The sequence below is a fragment of the Dermacentor albipictus genome, chromosome 1, assembly GCF_038994185.2.
Source record: "Dermacentor albipictus isolate Rhodes 1998 colony chromosome 1, USDA_Dalb.pri_finalv2, whole genome shotgun sequence".
Classification (NCBI taxonomy): Eukaryota; Metazoa; Arthropoda; class Arachnida; order Ixodida; family Ixodidae; genus Dermacentor; species Dermacentor albipictus.
This window is the reverse complement of record NC_091821.1, coordinates 477310924-477335397: the sequence shown is the minus strand read 5'-3', so window position 1 is coordinate 477335397 and position 24474 is coordinate 477310924. Positions and strand designations below refer to the sequence as shown.

Below are 24474 nucleotides of genomic sequence, written 5' to 3'. Positions count from 1 at the left end.
GAATCGAGTACAATTAGACCCACTTATAACGATACCGGTTTTAATATATCGGTTATAACAATGAGAAGCTGCTGCAACGGCGACTTTTGTATGTTTTCCATGGTGAAATAACCCGCTTACTACAATGCCCTGATGCAGCATTATTGGTTGTAACGATGAAGTCTGGCTGCTGGGTGTCCGAGCTGAAAGGCGGTGAAATGCGAAATCCTTGACAAGAAAAAAAGAAAATGAGAAATTTGAGCCAATGCACGATGGGCCACTGCTCCAACAGCCACCGCCACTCATTTTCCAGCCATCTCCACGCAGCTCTCTTCCGTCGCCCTTCCACCCCTGCGAACAGGAATGGGCTGCGCCCATAACTCTATGCCGCCTTACCCTTCAAAACATGAATGGACTGTGCCAACTGCATCGCAAGCAGATTGCTCGCATGTTGCTCGCTGGCTCCTCATTCAGCGCAGTTCTGCGAACAGTTTAATCGCTTGCGTTCGTCTTTGTTGGTTGTGTCAAAGCTGTTCCTGGCCAAGCAGTTTCTCAGCTTAACTTGACCTGCTGCCGAAACAGAAGATGGTTGATCCACCCGCTGATCATCGGCAATGCACGACGTTGCCGGTGAAAAGAAAGTGCACGGCTATAGATTTGGAAACTAAGTGCTTCTAACCAATGAGACGATCGTCGTGAATGTGCTTGCATCAGATAGCAACGGCGGCAACGATGACACGGTAGGGCAGGCTGCCTCAACGTTGTCCTCACAGAAGGCCCGGCAGATGATTCAGTCCCTCTCGGGCTTTGTTTTCGGAGGAACCTACCGCTGCACTACATGGAGCACTTGAATGCCTTAGAGAAGGGTGTCGGCAAGCTTCGTGTAAATCATGCATGGCTGACGAACATAGGTTTTCTCGTGCAAGCCAGTGAGAAGTACGCGGCAAGATCCTTGTGGTGATCTCTCCTCAGCGTTTCTTGCAGATTTGTCAAGCTGACAGGCTCACACAGCTGCTTCCTCACAAATTTTAAAAGGCCCCATTTGGGGCCAACAAAGCGACGCCCCGGCTGTGCTCGCACACATGTCACTTGCTACCTCTTTGCAGTTGTTATGGCAGTGCCATTCTTTAATGCCAACAGCCGTGGTTTGTTACATGCAATTGGAGCGCCCAGGAAGCAGTTAAACGAGTGAACACAATCAGCAGCCGGGGGGAGGAAGGTTGTGGGAAAGAGCACCAGACTCCCCACCTATACAGTTTTCTCACATAAGCTCTGCCATCCCCCTATTCTGATTTTTTTCATGCAACCTGGTTATATAACAATTATCGGCTATAACAACAGAATTTTCGTGGCACTTGAAAATTGTTATAAGTGGGCTCAACTATATGACCCCAAATCTGCGAAGCGTGTACGGCCGCTTCGTACGCGCTTTGAGCCTAGCTGCTGTAGCTTCCTCCAAAGAATGGCTTAGGTTGGTCCACCTCCCCGTCTTCCCGTATTCTGCGTTTCTTCTATCAGCATGGAAGTGCTGACTGCGAAGACACGCTGAGTACATCACAATGCTGCAATTAAAAGGAAAGCGATCATGTGTGCGGAGACGGATGGAAGTTGGGCTGCCTCCTGGGCATTCGGAGTTCCTGAAACTTGCGTGCCAGACTGGTGCCAACAGGAGAGGTGTTCCACTCCGGTGGCTGCTGCGTACGGTGTGGCCCCTATCTTGAAAGCGATCTGTGATGGAGATAAGTCTATGCATCTAGGCGCACCGCACTGTGTTCTTGTCGCTTAGTTCGCGTTGAAGCGAGAAGTCGCACAAAGATCAATTCGCTCAGTCCTGCTACCGCACTTCCACGCTCCAGAGTTTTGATAAAGAGTTTCCACAGTCATTGAGTAAGACGTGTTCATGTTTGCTTGGGCGCACTTGACGCCATGCTTGTTAATTTAATTAGTAAGCGAATGTCTAAAAGTTTACACAGCCGATAAAACTACAATCCTTACTTTTCGTGTAGCTGTCTACTAATTTGCTATTGCAATCAATGCTTCGGCTTTAGGGTGAAGCTGCACTAAAGGCGAAGCTGCAACTTTATGTATTTATTGCGACTTCTGTGCATTGAGAGTAAATATTTCTTTTTCCAAATGAGAGAAAGTTGTATTTTTGTATGAAATAATGAGATGTGCGGTACTGTAAAGAACTTTTTTTAGGTCACGACAAACGTGTGTGCGTTACAGTTCAGGGCGTTTTTTTCTCCTTTCTTTAGGATACGGAAAATGACCATACGTTACAATCAACGGCGTGTTAGAATCGAATAAATACGGTAGGTGCCTTTTCATTGTTAAATTCAGTCTGATTTGCCACATGCCAACGATTGAGAAATCGGGAGGTTACGGCAAGTTTGCGAAACGCTGCCCCTAATCTATGTAGCTGGGCAGCCAGCGCACTAGTCACATGACACTTTCATGTCTGCTGTGTAAGTCCAAAGTGTCTTGTGACGGGTTGCACAAAGCCACAAACAAGAGACCAATGTGCATATACTAACAGCGCTAGGGACGACAGGCCGCAAAGATGGCGACTATGAGATGCTATGTTGTTATCCCATATACTTCTCGCTTTGGCTTGTGAGGTGGTTTGTCAGCTTTCCGGGTGTCATGTGGCTGCTGTGAATAGAACTATATCGATTCGGTGACAAACCGCAACTTTAGTCATCGAAACCCGACGAATCAGCGTCAATTAGGCAGTGTGGCCGTGACGAAAATTCGTCACTTCCATGTGCAAATGACCGCAAGCCATTATGGAATGCTTGCCGCTAATTTGTTTGCACACGTGACTCATCAGTGATTGGTCCCAAGATCATGTGTACGGGTTAGACTGATGGCTACTGAGGTGGCATTAAGTTTGTTCTGGTGGCTAATCGGCCCGATCTTTGCATATGCTTTCTCACTTTTCAAAATACCTGCTGCTTTTGGCAATGTTCCGCGTCATATTATTGTTTCAGTCGGCCCTTTCGACCTGGAAGAACCTTGTACCGACAAGGGCAGCCCCCGGCCAGAGCGGCACCGTTCTGTGAATTGTGGTATTCAGGCGCAGTGTGAGTGATCCTTGCATCAAGCCGACGTCTGGGAATGCTCGCAAAGACAAAGTCTGCAACCATGTCTGCAGCATGCTCGGCGTTCCTTTTGTGACGAAAACAATGAAGGGTGGTACTCGCTTGCGTGGCTTCATGCAAGAGAGGCTCCATGGCTCATGCGACATGCAGCGCTGTGCTAGTCTCTACACCGAATGTAAAAAAAAAAAGTGAATGTTCAATTCGCGAATCAAATTATTCGAACTATTTGATTCAATTTGGTGATATCTGAGTGTTCACACACTCCTAGTAAATACTGTAATAATTAATTGTGAGCTACCATTCTCACTTTAAGATCTTCCTGTGGAAGGCTGAAGGTAGGTATTTTTTGACGAGAGATGACTTAAGTTCAACGCATTCACTGCAAACCAAGTGACCCTAAGACAGCCACTGCCGCTATCAAAGTCCCCACTAGGGTCAGGTGCGTGGGGCTGAACAGCCAAGTTCAAATTATCCGACCAAAGTCAATTTCAGGATAGATAGGCCCATAGAAGTGCACAAGCACTGGCTAGCACCTTCAAATTAACTGAAAAATTGAACTGACCAGAGTAGAATTAACGGAAGTCTACTGTAGATGCTTATAATGAATAATGAATATAATTAAGATATTTTTGTGCAGAAAACAACTTCTATGCAATGACTTCAAACTGTACTGTCATTTTTAGCAGTTTCACATTAGATGGGGTAGATCTTTTACAACAGAAAATGTTGTAACCTGCCATAGTAATGGAAGGGCTTTGTTGCTGAGCTGCTAAGTCCGAGGGCACTGAATCAATTTTTGGCCATGGCGGCTGTACTTCGATGGGGGTGAAATGTAAAAATGCCCGTGAACCGTGCATTAGGTGCACGTTGAAGATCCCCAGGTGGTAAAAATGAATACAGAGTCTCCCACTACGGCGTGCTTCACAATCATATCATGGTTCTGGCATGTAAAACTCCAGAATTTAATTTTTTGATTTAGAAAAATTGTAGCAGGTTATATATCAAAATTTTTTCATCCTTTTCAAACCTGTCAAATATCTTCCACTTTTTCTTCAGGCTTTCTCCAATCATTATTAAAATAGATTCAAATTGAGTGCTGAACAAAGCTTTGCAGTAAGGGCACCATAAAGCTAAAAAAAGCACTTGTGCTTGATATTTTTTATTTCTACTGTTAGTGCTTTAAGACTCTTACGAGCATAAAGAAACAAACTTCATATAGATACCCAAAACAACTACAGATGTTGAACAGCTTGCTAGTTTTGTGGCGAGATCTGGGGGTGGCTTACAACATCCCAAGAGCTGAGAAAACTCGTAATGGTTATGATTTTAAAAATACAGACAACTAATGCACATGACAGATAGTCGGTTTGATTTTCATAATGGTTCTTCATGCACTGCATTTTACTTGACATACGCAACTGGGCAATTTTCATTTGCTGCATTGTAGGGCTACGGTGTGAATTCAACCAGCGAAGCAGAGCAGCAAGCGCAACCCACCGGTAGCCATCATTTCGTCTGCTACACAGTCGAGCTTCTCCGATGCATCTGCTTCCATGATGCTGTCCAGGAGCTTGTAGCTCTCCTCATTGTCCCCTGCAGAAACACCCACATCAAAGAGCTGTGCATGCTTTCACCAATCCTGCTTGCACAACTGACCACACAGATGTCACTAACAAAGGCTACAATGAAACTATTTGGGCCATCGGCAATGTTACGCTGAACAAGGTAGATCTAGTCAGATCACTGAAGCTAAGCAACAATGTGTTTGCTTAGACTCTGGGAATGCCAAGTGTTGATGGTTTCTTGCTGTAGAATAGTCAGGTCTTGACCTTGGGCAGGACAGTAACAGCATTCACAGTTGTCCGCATTCTACCATCTTCAACAAGCACTACTGTTAATAACAGCAGTAGTGGGTTTTGCGTGATGAGAAAATGATGTCATTGAGCATTACTAAGCAACACTGGTGCACAAGACGTGGGGTCATCTTTTGTCCATCCCAAGCCTTCATTTTGTCCTGTCCAGTTTTCGACTGTCTCAGCTAGTAGCACCTTGTAGGCGAAATAAAATAAGAATTTTATGCTATGCTAGTGGGACACCATCCGCAAATCCTCAAGTGAACAAAATAGTTGGATGGGGAGGAATAGGCAAACATTAGCAGATAAAACATTTCGCTGCGATGATGATTACAATGTATCAAAAATCGAGACACTGGCTTAACGAGGAACCTTATTCCAGGTCTCCCGGGCACCTATGGCAGACTCTGGTTTTGGCCAGTGTGGGCTTTTCAATCTGCACTGAAATTTCAGTTCTGAGCCATTCTTGTATTCTGTCCTGTTGAAACCTACCTGCAGTGCGGGTGAATTGATTTTACGAGACTGCTCAGTGGCAAGATGGTTGGGATCAACGGGCAATGTGGCACACATTGATGGCTATTGGCCAAGCTCAATCTCCCGGAACTGTTGCGGTCAAAACAAGGTGGGCATGGCAAGTGCACCGGATGAGCTACTTTCCTTCACAAACCGTGCTTCCCCCTACTGAAGTCGAGTGACATGCGCAAGCACATGGCTGGTTCAGGAACTCCTCATCCAGGGGCTTCAGAACCAAGGGGGCAGTGGGCACAAGAACCCCCACAGGTTTCTTTTCAGGGGTTTGAGGGGGAGCAGAACCGCCCTAACAACCCTGACGGCTGACACCCTTTTGATATACTACATTAAGCATTGGTTTGACAATAAAACAAAAAACAAAAAGTTGGCGCAGGTGAAATGAGCTGCAGATCCCACCCCCACACTCATATATCACTTCTGGAGCACTGCTCTCACACTTGGCTCTCAATTCCACTTAGCGCTGTGTTGCTATGGCAGATGTCTTACAGGCCCACTTCGAGTTGGATGTGAGCACTTTGCTTACACCAATTGCTGAGCTTGGTAAACTGCTATCCTGTCAGATTAGAGTAGCGTCTATGCATAGCCTACTGTTCTTGCAAAAGCCGTAACCTGTTAAGCTGCGAGTGTATCGCTGTCAAAAAAATTTCACGCATAAACAGGCAAAGGCATACAGAAGAGAACACAACATGAGCACCACCTCCAACTAAAGGTTTATTTCTGAAAACATGGGTTATATGCTGTTTATATATTGAAAGTATATATACAGTCAACAACAAATTTTTCGGACATGCTTAATAATTCGGCTGCCTTTACGGCACCGCCATGTACCCCAAGAGTCAATACATAATTTAGAACGCCGAAGCCCTTCACCGTATGATTTCCATTTTGCCATGACCGCAGGTTCGAAACGGCAATAATCGAAACCACAAATGCAGCCATTTGGATTATCTCGCAGCATTGAACCAGCACTCTTGCACGCCCATCCGCTAGCAGCCGTAGCCGCTGTGGCAACACGAGGCCTAGTTGCTTCAATGTTCGCCGCCAAGCTTCTTGCTGTTCGATGCAGCGTTTTTCATCAAAAGAATTCCACGCTGTCAGCAATGGCCCCGACTCCGCCTTTGTAATCCTCGCTGATGGCTTCGAAGCACATAAAGTACGGCACGGGTCAAACACTGCATAGTGCCTGCTCCCGAAAGCCAGCTTCGCCGCAATACAGAATTGTTAGGCAGTCGAGCATAAGCAATGTATTGCGGTGATGCACACCAAGAGCGGAAAGGGGCCACTGTTGTGGGACACAATATACATTCTTTAATTATACATGCCGGCATCCATCATTTCCTGTCACAGTACAAGAACTGATACTCCTAGTAGGTGTACTGGCAGGCCTTCAGAGCTGTTTCAGACGGGCCTGTGGTGATTACAGCTCTTCGGGGCAGTAAGAGGCGTGTATTCTCTTGTACTGGCAGGCCTTCAGAGCTGTTTCAGACGGGCCTGTGGTGATTACAGCTCTTCGGGGCAGTAAGAGGCGTGTATTCTCTTTTCGTACTGCCCGATTTTTCGGACATTTTCACGGCACCAAGGAAGTAAAAAAAAATCAGATGTTGACTGTACATGTTTTCCAAAATAAACCATCAGTTGAAAGCAGTGTGCTGTTCCCTTCTTACATCTTCGTCTATTTATGTGCCAAATTTTTCGGCATGAAACAATACCAACTTGCTGTGTAGCATCTCTGTCGTCGATTGTGTAGCAACATGTCGTCGATAATGATACAACTTTGGAACCTTCTCTGCGCTATGTTTGAGAGTCAACAAACATTTCTGCAGTGTCATACACACTAAGACCTCTACTGACCGTCGCATGCTTGGTGAGTGCTGTGTAAGCCAATTTCTACAGAGTGTAGCCACTCAACAACTGTGGTGGCCAACTTACCAAGATTAAACTGTTCAAGCAGTGTAAGAATTGCCCATGTCACAGTGCTTCACACCTACACATGCATTAGGAGAAAAACTTAAGCACAAGGGAAGTAGCTCAGGGGTTACTGCTGCTAAGCATGAGGCCGCCGGTTTAATTGCCAGCCGTGGATAGAGGCCACATTCCAAAGCAGGCAGAATGGAAAGACGTTTGTTTACCTAGTATTGGGTGCACGTTAAAGAATCTAGTTGGTAAAAATTATTCCAGAGCCACAGCTTCTTAGCTTTCTTGGGAAGTACGTAACATTGACTGCAGAGCAGCCAACAGGATGGATTTGATCTTGCTACAAATGAAACCGATCCGTTCTCACAACAATGCTCTTCAGTTTCTTCTTCGATCATCGCGAGTTGCCAAAGCCCTCTGCCAATTGGTCTGTTGAGCGTGCCCGTCTGCCTCAACCCAATGACACAAAGTCAGGCATTTATGTGCGATGCTTTTCTCAAAAAGGAGTCATCTACTCGTGATTGATTGCAAGTATATTCATCCTACACTCCACACCTAGTACCACGTGACCTCTCTTTTGCTGGCTGTATGCTCTTGATGTGCCATCACGCATGTACCATGTGACCTCCCCCTTTATTTATGCAAGCTCCCTCCCTAACATGCTATGTGCCTCCAGTGTAAACACCAATTCTACAAGATTAAGAAGAAAAAAAAAATTTCTAGTGGAGACTCGAGGTGTAGCGATAGAATGTGGGAAGAGGTTAAGCTTGGGAAAGAGTGGTGAGGCTACACTACGGAGGTGCTTTATTTGCTCTCGGTTTCATTGCAGCCAGTTCGCCAACGCAAGGAGTATGTGCCCGACGGTACACACCAAAGCACTCCACTGCATTACAGAACACCGCAACACAGTGACACATGAAAATGTCACTCACATTTTATGCGTGCCACCTCCTTGGAACCTGGAAGAGCAAACAAAATGAGAAGAAGAGGTCAGAAAGTCTAATATTTCTAATAAGGGGAACTGCCAGGTGACACTCGGAAGGAAATGAAAGCCTCCTTTGTGTGAACCAATTAGTAATATTGCTATTTGAGCTTGATGGTGATCCATAAGAACAGTAAACATAGCGTGTCAGTTAGTGCTAAGTGTGTCCAGTTCATTCATTGTTTGATGTTGTCTGCAATGGGTTTTGTTTACTGCTCTTTATGGACCAACGAAGTGTCAGTCAAGCAAATTTGTTGGTCAGGCTAGGTGATACCATATACGCTGACCATTTGTCCCATTTACACAAAGCCGATTTTGAGGGCTCAGACAGCAGTACTGTTTTGTGTTGGAAGTGGGCCGTGCAAGAAGCTACCCTTAAAGATCGCAATAGGCTGCCACTTACTAGGACCCAACCCACCTCGATATTCCCTTGCACCAATCCCCTAGCAACATGGAACCTACGTCTAGATTCAGGATTGACAACCCAACTTTGTTGGCTTTATGCAAACAAGGCTGTGTGTGTATATATATATATATATAGCTTGGACATTTTCTACGCAAGATGCAAAATATGAAGCAGCCAAATTTGTTTTCGAGAGAATGGTGATTCATTCTTGGAGTGCCGACTACTGTATATTGTGTTGATAATTCAGTCCTGCATAAATTGCTCTTCTGACTGAACTGCTGGCTTATTCGCACTTAATTTTACACTGAATTCATCTTCACGGTGGGATTTACCCACATGCTTAGATGCAGTGCTTGCACGTTCCTCACAGAAGAATTTAGATGTACAGACGACTTCCTTTAATTTGACCTTGATGAGACGGACTAAATTGATAGAATTATCCGGCGGGGCGACTTGCCCGATTCCTAACATGCCCCCGAACCCAATTCGCGCCACCTTTTTATGTGTACAAAGTATAAAACTAACACAGAATTGATATTAAAGCTCCCAAGCAACGTTGAAATGCAACGCGAACCCGATTTTTCAGCTAGAAAAATGGGATGTGATGTGATGACGCATGTGATGTACAATGGTGGCCGGTTTTCTAAAGTCAGCTTCACCGCAGCACATTAGTGTTATGCGGTAAAGCATACGCCCACCGCGAAGGCGGTTTTGGCTTTTGCATTTGATTGCACCGTGCAGGCGACTTTCGGCCCAAATTTCTTGAAAAATATATAAATATGGGCCTTAGAACCAGGTAAGTACCGTAATCAGACATTGTGAGCTCTGGTTATTGCTTGAAAATATTTCTAGGGCAGGCCATAAATGAATGTTTTCGACGGGAGATGATGCCTTAAACACGCTCACTGTAGCCTAAGCTCCGACGAGACAGACACTGCCACTAAAGGGGTCGCTATTGGGGTCACCATAGGGGTCAGGCGCGTGCGTACTGACTGGTCAAGCTTGAATTATTAGGCGAAGGCCAATTTTAGAGAAATAACGAAAGTTTGGGCCCATAGAAATGCATGGGTTTAGGCCGGGACCTTGGTTGGGGATCTAATTAACCGAAAAATTGTGTTAACTGGAGTTGAATTTCCGGAAATCTACTGTATACGTCATTTGCGGGATACTGTATCAAAAAAAGGTTATTTCTTCAGCAAAGGGGACACTGGTGCTATCAGTCCAAGCATGGCAAAAAGTCTGCTGTGGAGATGATGGAATGTGGAGCTGCTTTGCATTACATGTAATAAGCAGCACCCTTATTAGCAGTGATGCAAAACTATAAGTAAATTGACTACTGACAATATTCAATGTTTTTTAAAACTACAGATAGTGTAAAAAAATATCAATACTATCAATAGTCAATTTACTTATAGTATCGCAGCACTATCACACTGTTGATGGCATAATACTATAGATAGCTTAAAAAACAATTAGTAAGAATATTATTACAGATTACGTATTACAATGTTTCACTATGAAGCTATTGATAGCATAACAAAATATATAGATAGTATTGTGATAGTTTGCTATTGATGGTGCAATCAACAGCTTTGCAATAACTGACTATCAGTAACATCAGTTCATGCTACTGGGAACAGGAAAGCGTTCCCAGTAAGTAACATGAACAGGAAATGTCACCAAGTTTATGTTATAGTGTTTATGTGCGGTACTTCATGTAATTTTGCAGCATTGATAGTGTGCTATAGATAGTTTGGTAATGATCGTACTGTAGATAGTACCAATAGCACTACTGATAGTTCTGCATCCTTAGCCGCTGTTCCTTTGATAGGTACAAATGCACTGTCAGTGCTGTGTCACCGGAGAAAACAATGATTGGTGATTTATAGGGTTTTACAATTCAAATCAACACAGGGGCTACGAGAGACACCCATAGTGAAAATGGCTTTGGATTAATTCTGACCACCTGGGCCAAATATGTGCACCCAAAGAAAGCTCAGCGAAAAGTGTTTTTGCGTACTGCCTGCATCAAGATGTGGCAGCTCGGTCTAGGAACCAAACCTGCAAACCTCACAAATAGCAGAAGGACCACAACTGTCACCAAGCCACTGTGGCAGGTGATTGTACGCAGTCCACAGTTGTGATTTATTATACACAGAGCAGGCACATTCTACCATCCAAAAATGGTGTTAAACGAGACCCACCACCAAAATTCAAATGTAAGGGTGAGGGACACGAGCTACTTTTCATTTACGCAGACTTTTAGACGAAAGTCACCAAGGCCCACCATGGTGTTAAAAATGAATGATGCCGAGGCGGTGAGTGACATAATATATATAAACACGCTCATCACATAATATATATTACAAAAAAGCCGTATTGTTGTACATCAAGGTTAAAAGCTTTGCTTCCTGAAGGAAACTGGTAATGAAAGACACTCCGCAGGTTTTATGCTAAATAATAATCCTGTGACACACGTCTTTCATTGTCCTACAAGTATTACAACAAAACTATTGGATAAAGTAACTCTTTTATTGACTTAAAACCACCAGTTTACCTATAAAAAAAACACACTCGATCCATCACAATGAAAAATCTAAAGACTTGAGAAACATGCACACATGTATTTGCTGCCTTCTGAGAGAAGTTGTTATGCGCCTAAGGCATGCGTCTATGTGTATCTCTTGATGGTGGTGCCAGTGTGCTACATTATATCATTAAGCAAACAGCAGCCAGTGCAATGAAATGTCCTTGTGCTCTCCCTCTACGTAACTTTTTTTGCTTGCCTACTGCTGCAATTCATCTGCATGATATCAGCGACATTACCATTCAGCGAATTGTCACACACCACCAATCAGCCTGCCAAAGAAGACCGAGCCTATGCAATCCCCATGGACAAGCTGTACTCAAAGGGGCTTTAATTAGGTGTGTTGAGCAATTTCCTGAGCAGTCAAAACAGTTTTCTTTATTTTTTTTCCCTCATTCCAAGTTCCTTGGCATTTGAGATGCGATAACCTACTGTGAAGTGCTCTAAGAAGGAAGCAATGATTCATGAAGAAGTAAAAGCTCATATTTAACAAAAAGTTTTTTGGCCTCAGTGGGACCTCAGGACAACAGCTGGCATGTTTCTGGCTTACACTAATGCCTGCATTTCACCCAGCAATGAGCTGAACTAGGCTGAACGTCACAGAAGCTTGCCAATGCCACGAGATGCCATGAAGCTGCGCTAATGTCTGTTTGCAAGGTGCCGTGGTTCGATGTCAGCCACCCACAGTGCCTCTACAACTAGGTCAAAGATACCGCATATGCTCGTATATAAGCCACACTTTCTTTCATTGAATTCTTTCAGGTGTGGGTTACACATGAATCAGGCCCATAGCTATACATTCACACACTGTAGTGCCACTGCGACTACTGTGTCAGATAATAAAAAAAGCTCGTGACAGATATCAACCTTTTATCTTACTATTTATTGTCGCTTTTAAGCTAATCACTCTCAGACGAGCTCAGCTCATCAGCACTCTCACCACTGTCGGTCAAGCTCGCCTCATCAGTGTGCTCCCAAACATGGTCGTCCTATGCGCCATCTATGGCGTTTGGTAGCCCTGCGACTCTAAAGCTCTTTGCAATGGTGTCCACTGACACGGAATCCCACGCATCCAGAATCCAACCGCACATTTGCTGAAGAGATGCTCGCTTCAGTCGCCCTGTAGGAGTTGTTTTGTGGTTGCCCGCAGCCATCCACTTGGTGTAGCGCTGCCGAAATTCTGTCTTGAGTAGCTGGTTTACACAAACACCAAGCGGTTGTAGCACGATTTTCAAACCGCTTGGAATTATGGCCAAGTCTGTTCGGCAGTCGGCCAGCCGAGCCTCAACTCAGTCTGTTAGATGCCCTCTAAAGCTGTTGAGCACAAGATGGGCTATGTGGAAAAACTAACTGGCGCCATCTTGTAGCACTTCGTGGGACTTTGCGCGTTAAAGAAAAAAAAAAAATGTGTGTACGAAAGTGGGGCGTGCGGGCTATACATGGGGGTGGCTTATATACGAGTTTATACGGTATATGCGTGTACAAGCAACTGAATGATGCCGCCTTCTAAACTTCGAAATTATTTGTTACTGCTTTTATAAGACAAAGTGGATGAACACACATGTGCAAAATACTGTGAAAACTGGAATGCAGGTTGATGCAGAATACAGGTTGACCTTTGGCTTTGAGGTAAATAAAACGAAAAAAAAAAGATTTATATATTTAATACATATATATATACGTATTTCAATGTAATAACTACAGAACATACTTTGTTTGATACATATGCTCTTTTGTCATCAGAAGCAAAAACTGCACTTGAACCGTCAGGATGCTCATTCGGGCACGACTGCTAGTCAGTTATGTCATCCTACAGAACATTATCGGTGATATCCAAGGAATTTGTTATGCAGGACTAGGCATGCACAATGGTGTCATTGTGCGATGAGCGGCACAAGCTGTGCCACGAGGTGCTCTTCGACCACCACTGCAGCAGAACTGCAAGCTTCCTCGTGTGACTGCTGGCCATTCAGGCATTTTGGTGGTCTCTCGTCAATGGCAGCTTTAGGTTTTTTTGTGCTCTGTTCGCAGACTGCACTGGCCGACTAGAATTGTCTTTTGTGGCGCTGATTTGTTATTCTGCATTCTACACCGCACTCCTATTACAAAGCACTAAATGTTCATTCACTTCTGCAGATGCTATTCCTCCGGCGAAAAGTCAAGCCTTTTTCTTTTGTGAAGCAAAGTCAACTGCCTTTGCAATGAACTGAGTCTACTGCTACCGGGAGAACTCGCATACAATGCTAGTGAATAAGTTTCACCGTGGTGTCTTCAAGTCCAGTATAAACAAGGCAGCAGCCAGAGAGCAAAGTTTGAAGTCAACAGTTGCAACCACTGTGGTTGCATAGTTTTGCTTTGTTTGACAAAATGAAATGGTGAAATATTCTCGTGTTTCTATTCCCTTTCACATATTCTTACACATCGTTTTTGAATCCGGCACTAAAGTTAAAAGGGTCCTGGAACCACCCCCCGGGCTCAGCGAAAAAGCGCAGTCCGTGAATAGCACACGATGCTGTGAAGATCTCAGCCAAATTTTGCAGTCATGCACGGCGTGTGCAGCTCACAAGCAAAGTGCCAAATCACCTTTTTGCTCAAACACTCTCTTTTCAAATGCGGCCTTCTCCTCACCTGCTTTGAAGATGCCTGCGGCTAGCATATGTTGTCATATGAAAGATTTCTATGGATGGCTGCTATTGGCTGATAGCTGAAATTAACCAAGAAGCGTGTTTGGATTGGTGCGCTTCTTCTTACTGCTATTGTGTATATTTATTGAAGCAGTTTAATAGACACACTGGAGTAAACGAAAATCTGCATTTCGAATTTTGATAGAAGTACATACTTGCGAAAGAAACAGAATATTGTCTGCTCACGCTTGGCCGTGGCCATCTGCGTAGGAATGAAACTTTGGCCTCACTGATAATCGGCAACGTAGCTGTCAGGTGTCACTAGTTTTGGTTAATTCTGAATACTCAACAAGCACTGAACCACACATACATTTGCCAGCACGCGCTCACTCCTGCCAAACCTGGCTAGATGCCTTGGCAGACGTCAGTTCATATTGACCTATTGACAGCTTCAATAGCAATTTGGATACGGCTACTATCGGTTGATCAAACGGGTGCAGGACAATGATGGTTCACACCACATAGCACGGCCAGAGTGGAGCACATGAGTGCGAGCGCCATTCCATCTCTGTTGTGCAGATAGCAAACATTGCGCACAGTTGCATGTAGCCGAGTCTGATACGTAGCGTAGATACTGCGTCTACCAAAGGTTGCCACGATGAGCCCGCTCGCTCAGGCTTGCTGAGTACAAGTGACAACCACATGCTCCAAGACGTCTCTGCTGCACACCTTCAAGGTGTGTCGCCAACTTCGTTACATTAGGAATTCTTTCAACGTGACTCTCACGAATCACTTACACTATGTGAGCACTGCCAACATACTCATACAAGAAAATGTAAAGACATTTCATTTGAACCCCCTCAAAAAGTGTGATTGCCTTAAGATAAGTTCAGAAGGAAATGTGCTACTTTCCAATCGGTGCGAGAAAACAGAGCTGCACATAGCTATCTACAGTAGAATGTCGGCGATACGAATCTCTAAGGACGGTGCAAAACAGTCGTATCAGCCAAAATTTGAATCACCTAAAAACATAAAACAATTTAGAAATTGCTGAATTGGCTAAATTTTCGATATCTTAATTTATTTCTCTCCATAATCCTAAGACCATCTTTTATCTCATGGCATAATATTACTAAGAAGTTTGCAGCAGAATTTTTAGTTTGCGGTCTTCGAAATCTGGAAGAAAACTGGGCTTTGCACTGATGATTACAGGGCTTTCCATTCACACAGTGCCCTAGCCACGAGAGATCAGAGCATCAGATGGCTGCAGCGCCATTTCTCCAAAGAAGAAAAAATAATAATGATAAAATCAATAAAAGTGAGCTCAAAAAGTATAAGCTAGCATTGCAATTCGTTACTGTAGTCATGTGGTGTGCAGGGAGCGCTTCTATTCGCTGACGTGGATTTGAATAACTGACATTTTTGTTTCGCACACGTTTTGTTAGTAGGAGCTGCACAACTTCGCATGTTCCAAGGCTGACATGTTAAGAAATGCCTGGTTATTTTGAGTTTCTTTTGTTGCTGCGTCCTCGCTGCTGCACGATGATAAGGCCATGATTTGTCCAAGTCAAGAGAATAACAAATTTACTGGAATCTAGGCCGACCCCGATTCTAAGCCGACCCCTAAAGTCCGAAGCCAACAACAAAAAAATACATTACCTCGAATGTAGGCCCAACAAAAGAAGCAAGCACAGCCTTCACAAAATGCAAACAGCATTTGTTGAATCTCAACGTGCAGAGCTCATTCAATGTCGTCACCGCTGCTAGACTCGTCGCTGTGTTCCTTGTCACTGTCATCTTCAAACAGTGCACTATCTTTGGTACCGTCAAGCGCATTAGATATGCTGCACTTTTTAAAGGCGCGCACAACCAAAGTACCTGGGATGTCGTCCCACGCTGCAGCTACCCAGCCCGCCAGCTGTGATAGCGATGCACGTTTGATGCGGCCTGTTGCCATTAGCATGTGGCCTTCGTCAGACAACCAGTCCGTGTAATATTTCTGCAGACGATCCTTGAAAGGTTTGTTGATGCAGCCACCAAGTGGCTGCAACTGGCCCGTCATGCCACCCAGTTTGACAGCGAAGTCCGTGTTCGATTGGGCGTGCGCAGCCTTCACATTGTCGGTCAAGTGCCCACAGTAAGAGTCGACGACAAGGAGCAAGTTCTTTGTCAGAAGGGCTCCTGGACGCGATCGCCACACAATCTTAACCCACACTTCCACCATCGCACCCGCCATCCACCCGTTCTCATCTGCTTGCACAATGACATTTCTTGGGAAAGTTTCTTGAGCAGGCAGTGTCTTCCTTTTAAATATCACATAAAGAGGGAGTTTATGTCCATCAGCTGTACAGCACAGCATCACAGTTGTGCGCTGCTTCTCGTAGCCTGCAGAGTGCACCTTCACCTCCTTGGCACCCTTTTCATTCATGGTGTATGCCACTGGCATATCAAAATACATAGCCGTCTGGTCGGCGTTGCCGATTTGCCCAAGGTTGTATCCTGCCGCTTCTTTCTTTCGCAGCACATAGTGCTGAAAAGCTATCAGCTTTTCTGCGAAATCGCTTGGCAGCTTCTGGGTGATTGAAGTGTGATGTCGGAGGCTGAAGCCGAAGCGCTTAATGAATTTCTGAAGCCAGCCCCAGCTGTCTTTCAAGTCCTTTGGCGTTAGGCCAAAAAAAGTTCTCTAGCTTTCGCTTGGAGCACTTCTGTTGTCACTGGAAGGGCAGCTGCTCTCTGCGTTCAAACAAAGTCGGCCAAAACTGTCTCCACTTTGTGGTGACGGCCTTTCTTTGGTCCACTAAATGCCATCCTTGTTGCGGCGCATAAAAAAGCTGCTGTCGTTGTACCCTCCAACGACGAACGTTTTTCTCGTCGGTGCCGAAGTCCCGCCCGGCTTGAAGGTTCAACGATGCCTCTGTGGCTAGCACAACTTTTCGCTTGAAAGCGGCACTGTAGTGGCATCCCCTGCTTGGTGCCATCGCGATAACACCACGCCGCACACCGATATGGCCGACACGACACAGGTCAAAATCGCGACCTCGCTTGTGTACGGTTGGCTACTGGCATGGCTAGTAGCGGCTGCGATACTGGCTTCTCTAGATGGCGCTAGCTATGCACCATATTTAGCAGTTTCAATAAAAAACTGGCCCATTTTTTAAAATCCTCGAATCTAAGCCGACCCTAGAGTTTGGAATATGATTATATGAAAAAAAAAAACTATCGGCCTAGACTCGAATAAATATGGTATTTTAATTTTCTTTGCGGCGGTGAAGCTATCTCATATTGTGCAATCTGATGGGTGCAAAGGCAGAAAAGTATCGAACTGTCATCGGGCATTGAAGACGATGGAAGGCATGTGTCATGCGCTTGGTAAGATCTGCCACCCTACTACCAGTCCTCGGCAAAGGTTTATAGGCTTCCACTTGACGCTTCCGTCAGCAACGCCCTAAAGAGGCTCCAAGTGGTGAATCACAAGTTTGTTTTGTTTCGAAGGTCGACCTGTGTGGGGTGCACCTGTGGCGATGTCGTGGAGGAATGACAGAAACTCAAAGCGGACACGGCTATTTGCATATTCGAGAACAGAAAAAGCATTTAATTAAAACAGAGTGAGATCGCTCGATGATATTGTAATAGTATGAACAAAGAAAGAGATCGGAACGCACGACAGGAGAAAAAATCACACAAGAGCTTAGAAATACACTCTACACGAGAGAAAGGAAAGACGACGATGAAATATTCTACAAGATGGAAGACAATGAATTACATGCATGACAAAGAAGAAAAAAATATGGTCTTATAGAAGTCTAAGAACGGGTTACCTGCACCACATGGGCAAGCAGGACTAGGCCTTCGCATGGCGTAACACAGCGCATACTATTCTAACCGAAATTATACATGAAAAACAAAAGAAAAAGAAAAGTTCTGCACGGACCAACAGATTGTCCATCCTCTGGTTCTTGCGTACGGGAGCCGACTCGGTGTTGAAGGTGGACTGGTGAACGGGATCGGCGACACTGATAAGCCCACGAAGTGAGTGGGTACCAACTTGCTCCCATCGCTGCCACACGCGTACCCCCTCCACCAACTGCACTGATTGAAGTCCAGAACTCAACTGCCGGCACAACCGAAAAGTTCCTACACCCTTCTACATTGACTTCGGCCACCAACATCTCACTGCGTCCCCCAGGTACAGCCGCCCTGATTTTTAATAATATAGCGCGAGCGTCGACTGAACTGCTGGTGAGCGCCTTATAACGGCGATAAGCGTGCAACAAGAGCGTGCAACAAGGCGAGTGCAACAAGGCAACAAGGCTCGTGCGCGAACTCTCGCCTTGTTGCACGCTTATCGCCGTTATAAGGCGCTCACCAGCAGGTCAGTTGACGCTCGCGCTATAATATTAAAAATCAGGGCGGCTGTACAAGAAAAGGGCAACACTTCTATGGTGCCAGTGTTGCCGATGGGGAGTGGCAGGAAAAAGAACAAAAGGGAACGGATGCGGTGAAGATATGCCAAGAAAGGGGCCATAGGGCAGGTTCTCAGCTTAAACATCTCCCTCGGCGGAAGGAGGGCATGTAGGGATGTTAGCCGTTTGCGAGAGTGTGGAATACAGAGAATAGGCTTACCCATGGAAACGATTGCAGATAACCTTGTCGATGCATCAAGACAGGGTCGTGTGTAATTGCTGGCTCCTGACAAAGTTGCAAGACTTTTGAAAATGGCCGACAAGCAGCATGGTCCCAAATCATTGCACAGAAATGTAAAGAAAACATAAAGAAGGCTTTGTGAAGTACAAAGCAAAAGTTTCTTTTTTTTATGTGTGTGTGTTGCGGTAAAAGTGAAGGGGGGGGGTGGGGGGGAGGGCTATGTGCAAGGTTTGAGTGAAGCAGGTTGCCTTGGCAAGAGGATTGCCATCGGTGCATCGGCGCAACCGCTCTGCCGGACTGACAACGGCCAATGCCTGGTGCTACCGCCGTGCTGATGCCTCCGCGTCCGCTTGGACGGGGATCATGAATTGGCCCATTTGTCCATATCATCTGCTACGGTTAAAAAAGTGGTTTGCAGCATCCGAACTTTACCATATTGTAAGCTAATGAACTTGGGTAGGTACTTTTCGAATATTTGCGTCATCCCAAAATTTGTATCAGGCGTGATCGCATTATCGAGATTCTACTGTAGCACACTGAAGCACAGCAAAGGGATGAGACATCATGAACTAAACCACAAGTTGAGGGAATGTCCTCAGAGTCTGGCGCTTCGTAGGTGTCAAAATAGGAAGCAGTGGCATCTACGCGAGCATCCAGAATCAAATCTAAATTGTGCGCCACAGTGACGTTCAGTTGGCGGAGCATTATGCATGCCCTGCTGCGCCATAGCCTTTGCAGTGTAAGGCGTTGAAGGGGGAGTGGGCGCACTCCAAAGGGGATCAAAGGAGATCTTTGAATTGCCAATAACTCTGCTTCAGTTGACTGCATTGAATAACTTCTTGCTTCGAAGTATTTCTCAAATGGTATATTTTTATGTGAAACACATTTCTCAACTTAAAAAATGTTTCAGGACCCTTTTAATCCAATACCTGTTAAATTTGCGCCCCGAGACAGCAGTTAACGCACATTTGCACAACATATATGTAGTCTACATGTTAACAACAGCAACAATAACAAAAATGGCGACGCTCTTTCAGTTTTCTTTTTTCCTCGTCCAATAGTGCCCAGATGGCAAGAGAAATCGTGCCAATGACCGCTACAGTCACCGACCGTCTATTCGGACCTCACGGGGACTGCGGAAATGTCCGAATAAACAGGAGTTCAAAAAAGCAGATTAAGAAAAAAAAAAGAGAGAAATCCTTTATTTCCACGCACTTATTCGGGCTCGGCAGTAGGTTTGAAGAAATTGTGAATGCGTCGTTGCACGCTGTTCCGTATAGTATGCGCAATCAGATAAGCCTGAATCTCGGAGAGGGTCGTACGGTCACTATAGGTGGCTGAAAGCACAGTCACTGCTTGTACATGCTCCGCATGCGACTGCAGTGTATCATATGGTGCATCATCTTCCGACTCGCATCGTCCGGCAGTGCATCAGAAACCTGACGAATGACCTTGCCGTCGCTGAGTTCTGCGCATGTCAGTACAGCAGTGTCAGCGCCTGTGAAACTGTCAAGTGAGACGGTGTCCGGAATCGCAATGCAACCACTGTGCAGGTCTCGGCAGAACATTTTTGGCATCAGTAGGGAGCACATCGGAAGGCGACAAATCTTAGGCCTTCCGGCACCCGCTTGCCGGCATTCCCCAGCGCAGTCTACGCGGGCACTGTTGGCGCCATTAGACACTTGACGCAATGTTTCCGTATACCGCGCTGGATCCCCGCAACCTCGACACAGCACACAAAGCAGACATCACCATGCCGTCACGCCGACACCAGTCGCACACACAAAAAAATGTGGCCTACTCGCAGCGTCGTGCACGAAGAAAGAAACAAATGAGCTGCTGGATTGTCTTGATATGGCTTACTAAGCTGAGACCGGAACTGCTGTAGCCACGAACCAGGCACAAACGATGATGATGAGCAAGGATTTGCAGTAGCACCACTTCATGGGGTAGCAAGGAGGCTCCGTTCAAAAAAAAAAAATGGCATTCAGCAAGTCGAACCATGCACCGGTCTGAGTTGGTGCATGGTGCTCTCGATCGAGTTGACTCAAGGACTGCCGATAAATTGGACGAGAAGTTGCAAGGTGTCCGAACTTTTGGCAGTTGTTATACGTTATGGTCTATGGGGAGAATGGCGGTGCCGCGAATCAGACCGAATAATCAAGCATGTCTGAATTTTCGGAGTCCGAAAAATCAGTTGGCGACTGTATATAAGACGAGGGGGCATTTCTCCTTTAATATTTTTTAAGGGGGGAAAACACTGCGTATATTCCGGTTTTCATGGCAAATACCGTATATACTCGAATGTAGGCCGACCCCAATTCTAAGCCGACCACCGAATGTCCGAAGCCAGAAAAAATAAAAAACTTACCTTGAATGTAGGTTGAACAAAAAAGTGAGGGCAGCATTCAATAAATGAAAACAGCATTTATTTAATATGAACATGCCGAGCTCACTCTACGTCATCATCGCTGCTAGCCTTATACACTTGCAGACGCGCAAGCTTGCCGCGTCCGCGCACCCACGCATGGGCAAACGGTGCTACATGGCTCGTACGTGTCGAAACGGAGCGCGATATCAGCGAATAACTCCTCTCTGTTATCGCGTGCTTATCTTCCTTATCGCAGCCATCTCCTCGTTGCAGCAAATGCAAAAAGTGTCTCCTGTTGTCCCCTCCAATGACGGACATTTTTCTCATCGATGCTGAAGTCCTGCCCGGCTTGAATGTTTGACGATGCCTCTGCAGCTAGCATAAGTTTTCGACTGAAAGCGGCACTGCAGTGGCATCACCTGTTTGGTGTCATTATGATAATGCTGTGCCCCACTTCAGTTGGCGACTGGTGCAGCTAGTAGTGGCTGCGATACTGACTTTTCGAGATGGCGCTAGCTACGCACCACATTTATTATTTTCAATTACAAACTGGGCGTTTTTTAATATTCCTGAATCTAAGCCGGCCCTAGAGTTTGGCATGTATGATTATTTGAAAAAAAAAAAACTATTGGCCTAGATTCGAATAAATACGGTAACAAGGATAACTTGACTTCAAACATTCGCATCAAGGCTCTTTCCAGAAATGCCACTGACAGAAGGAGATGAAGTCACTTACCGTCACTGAGCTCATCGTCCTTGATGCTAAGCAGCACGGGACTGTCCCGACCCTCGGCCTGGAGGCCCTTGGCAAAGTCTGAGCCGTAGCCAAACAGGTCTCCCAGCTGCTCTCCAGTGGCTTGTGCTCCCTCGTTACCCCCACCGATGCTGGCAGTGAAGCATGACAGGTCTCCAGAGTGCAGCCGGTAGACTTCTTCCTCGGCCGACAGCTTCGCCTCCTCACACGCTGGTCCCACGGGAGAAGAACAAAGAGATGTTAAGAGGTTCATTTCCACATTCTGAAAATGGTACGACTGTATACAGTGCGAGGGCCTTAGAATTCAGAGCAAGCTCCACCCACAAAACTGCATTTTCCTTCCACGCTCCAAAATATAGTTGATGATGATCATCATCATCACCATCAGCCTGGTTACGCCCACTGCAGGGCAAAGGCCTTTCCCATACTTCTCCAACTACCCCGGTCATGTACTAATTGTGGCCATGTTATCCCTTCAAACTTCTTAATCTCATCCGCCCATCTAACTTTCTGCCGCCCTCTGCTATGCTTCCCTTCCCTTGGAATCCATTCTGTGACCATGACTCTTAACTCTGAATGACCATCGGTTATCTTCCCTCCTCATTACGTGTCCTGCCCATGCCCATTTCTTTTTCTTGATTTCAACTAAGATATCATTAACTCGCGTTTGTTCCCTCACCCAATCTGCTCTTTTCTTATCCCTTAACCTTACACCTATCATTCTTCTTTCCATAGCTCGTTGCGTCGTCCTCAATTTAAGTAGAACCATTTTCGTAAGCCTTCAGGTTTCTGCCCTGTACGTGAGTACTGGTAAGACACAGCTGTTATAAACTTTTCTCTTGAGGGATAATGGCAACCTGCTGTTCATGATCTGAGAATGCCTGCCAAACGCACCCCAGCCCATTCTTATTCTTCTGATTATTTTAGTCTCATGATCCGGATCCGCAGTCACTACCTGTCCTAAGTAGATGTATTCCCTTACCCCTTCCAGTGCCTCGCTACCTATTGTAAATTTCTGTTCTCTTCCGAGACTGTTAAACATTACTTTAGTTTTCTGCAGACTAATCTTTAGACCCACCCTTCGGCTTTGCCTCTCCACGTCAGTGAGCATGCATTGCAGTTGGTCCCCTGAATTACTAAGCAAGGCAATATCATCAGCGAATCGCAAGTTACTAAGGTATTCTCCATTAACTCTTATCCCCAATTCACCCCAGTCCATGTCTCTGAATACCTCCTGCAACACGCTGTGAATAGCATTGGAGAGATCGTATCTCCCTGCCTGACGCCTTTCTTTATTGGGATTTTCTTGCTTTCTTTATGGAGGACTATGGTGGCTGTGGAGCCGCTATAGATATCTTTCAGTATTTTTACATATGGCTCGTCTACACCCTGATTCCGCAATGCCTCCATGACTGCTGAGGTTTCGACTGAATCAAACGCTTTCTCGTAATCAATGAAAGCTATATATAAAGGTTGGTTATATTCCGCACATTTTTCTATCACCTGATTGATAGTGTGAATATGGTCTATTGTTGAGTAGCCTTTACGGAATCCTGCCTGGTCTTTTGGTTGATGGAAGTCTAAGGTGTTCCTGATTCTATTTGCAATTACCTTAGTAAATACTTTGTAGGCAACGGACAGTAAGCTGATCGGTCTATAATTTTTCAAGTCTTCAGCGTCCCCTTTCTTATGGATTAGGATTATGTTAGCGTTCTTCCAAGATTCCGGTACGTTCGAGGTCATGAGGCATTACGTATACAGGGTGGCCAGTTTCTCTTGAACAATATGCCCACCATCCTTCAATAAATCTGCTGTTACCTGATCGTCCCCAGCTGCCTTCCCCCTTTGCATAGCTCCCAAGGGGTTCTTTACCTCTTCCGGCGTTACTTGTGGGATTTCAAGTTCCTCTAGACTATTCTCTCTCAGCTTATCGTCGTGGGTGTTACTGGTACTGTATAAATCTCTATAGAACTCCTCAGCCACTTGAACTATCTCATCCATATTCGTAATGATATTGCCAGCTTTGTCTCTTAATGCATACACCTGATTCTTGCCAATTCCTAGTTTCTTCTTCACTGCTTTTAGGCTTCCTCTGTTCCTAAGAGCATGTTCAATTCTATCCATATTATACTTCCTGATGTCAGCTGTCTTACGCTTGTTGACTAACTTCGAAAGTTCTGCCAGTTCTATTCTAGCTGTAGGGTTAGAGGCTTTCATACAATTGGTTTCTTGATCAGATCTTTCGTCGCCTGCGATAGCTTACTTGTATCCTGTCTAACGGAGTTACCACCGACTTCTATTGCACACTCCTTAATGAAGCCCACAACATTGTCGTTCATTGCTTCAATACTACGGTCATCTTCCTGAGTTAAAGCCGAATACCTGTTCTGTAGCTGGATCTGGAATTCCTCTATTTTCCCTCTTACCGCTAACTCATTGATCGGCTTCTTATGTACCAGTTTCTTCCGTTCTCTCCTCAGGTCTAGGCTAATTTGAGTTCTTACCATCCTATGGTCACTGCAGCGCACCTTGCTGAGCACGTCCACATCTCGTATGATGCCAGGGTTAGCGCAGAGTATGAAGTCTATTTCATTCCTAGTCTCGCCGTTCGGGCTCCTCCACGTCCACTTTCGGCTATCCCGCTTGCGGAAGAAGGTATTCATTATCCGCATATTATTCTGTTCCGCAAACTCTACTAATAACTCTCCCCTGCTATTCCTAGTGCCTA

General features: G+C 45.4%; 1 protein-coding gene across 6 annotated transcripts in view; it reads right to left on the bottom strand.

Annotated features, from left to right (window-relative positions):
* Positions 1–24474, bottom strand: part of LOC135900246 (uncharacterized) — a 104042-nt gene that overhangs the window by 17002 nt on the left and 62566 nt on the right. For 5 of the 6 annotated variants that reach the window (XM_070532512.1, XM_065429668.2, XM_065429669.2 and 2 more), the window contains 3 exons: positions 21729–21956; positions 8311–8337; positions 4578–4673 (listed from right to left, as the gene is read on the bottom strand). In XM_070532512.1, the coding sequence (XP_070388613.1) occupies positions 4578–4673; positions 8311–8337; positions 21729–21956 (351 nt within the window). The remainder of the gene's footprint in view (positions 1–4577; positions 4674–8310; positions 8338–21728; positions 21957–24474) is intronic. The other variant, XM_065429667.2, reaches the window with a different exon arrangement.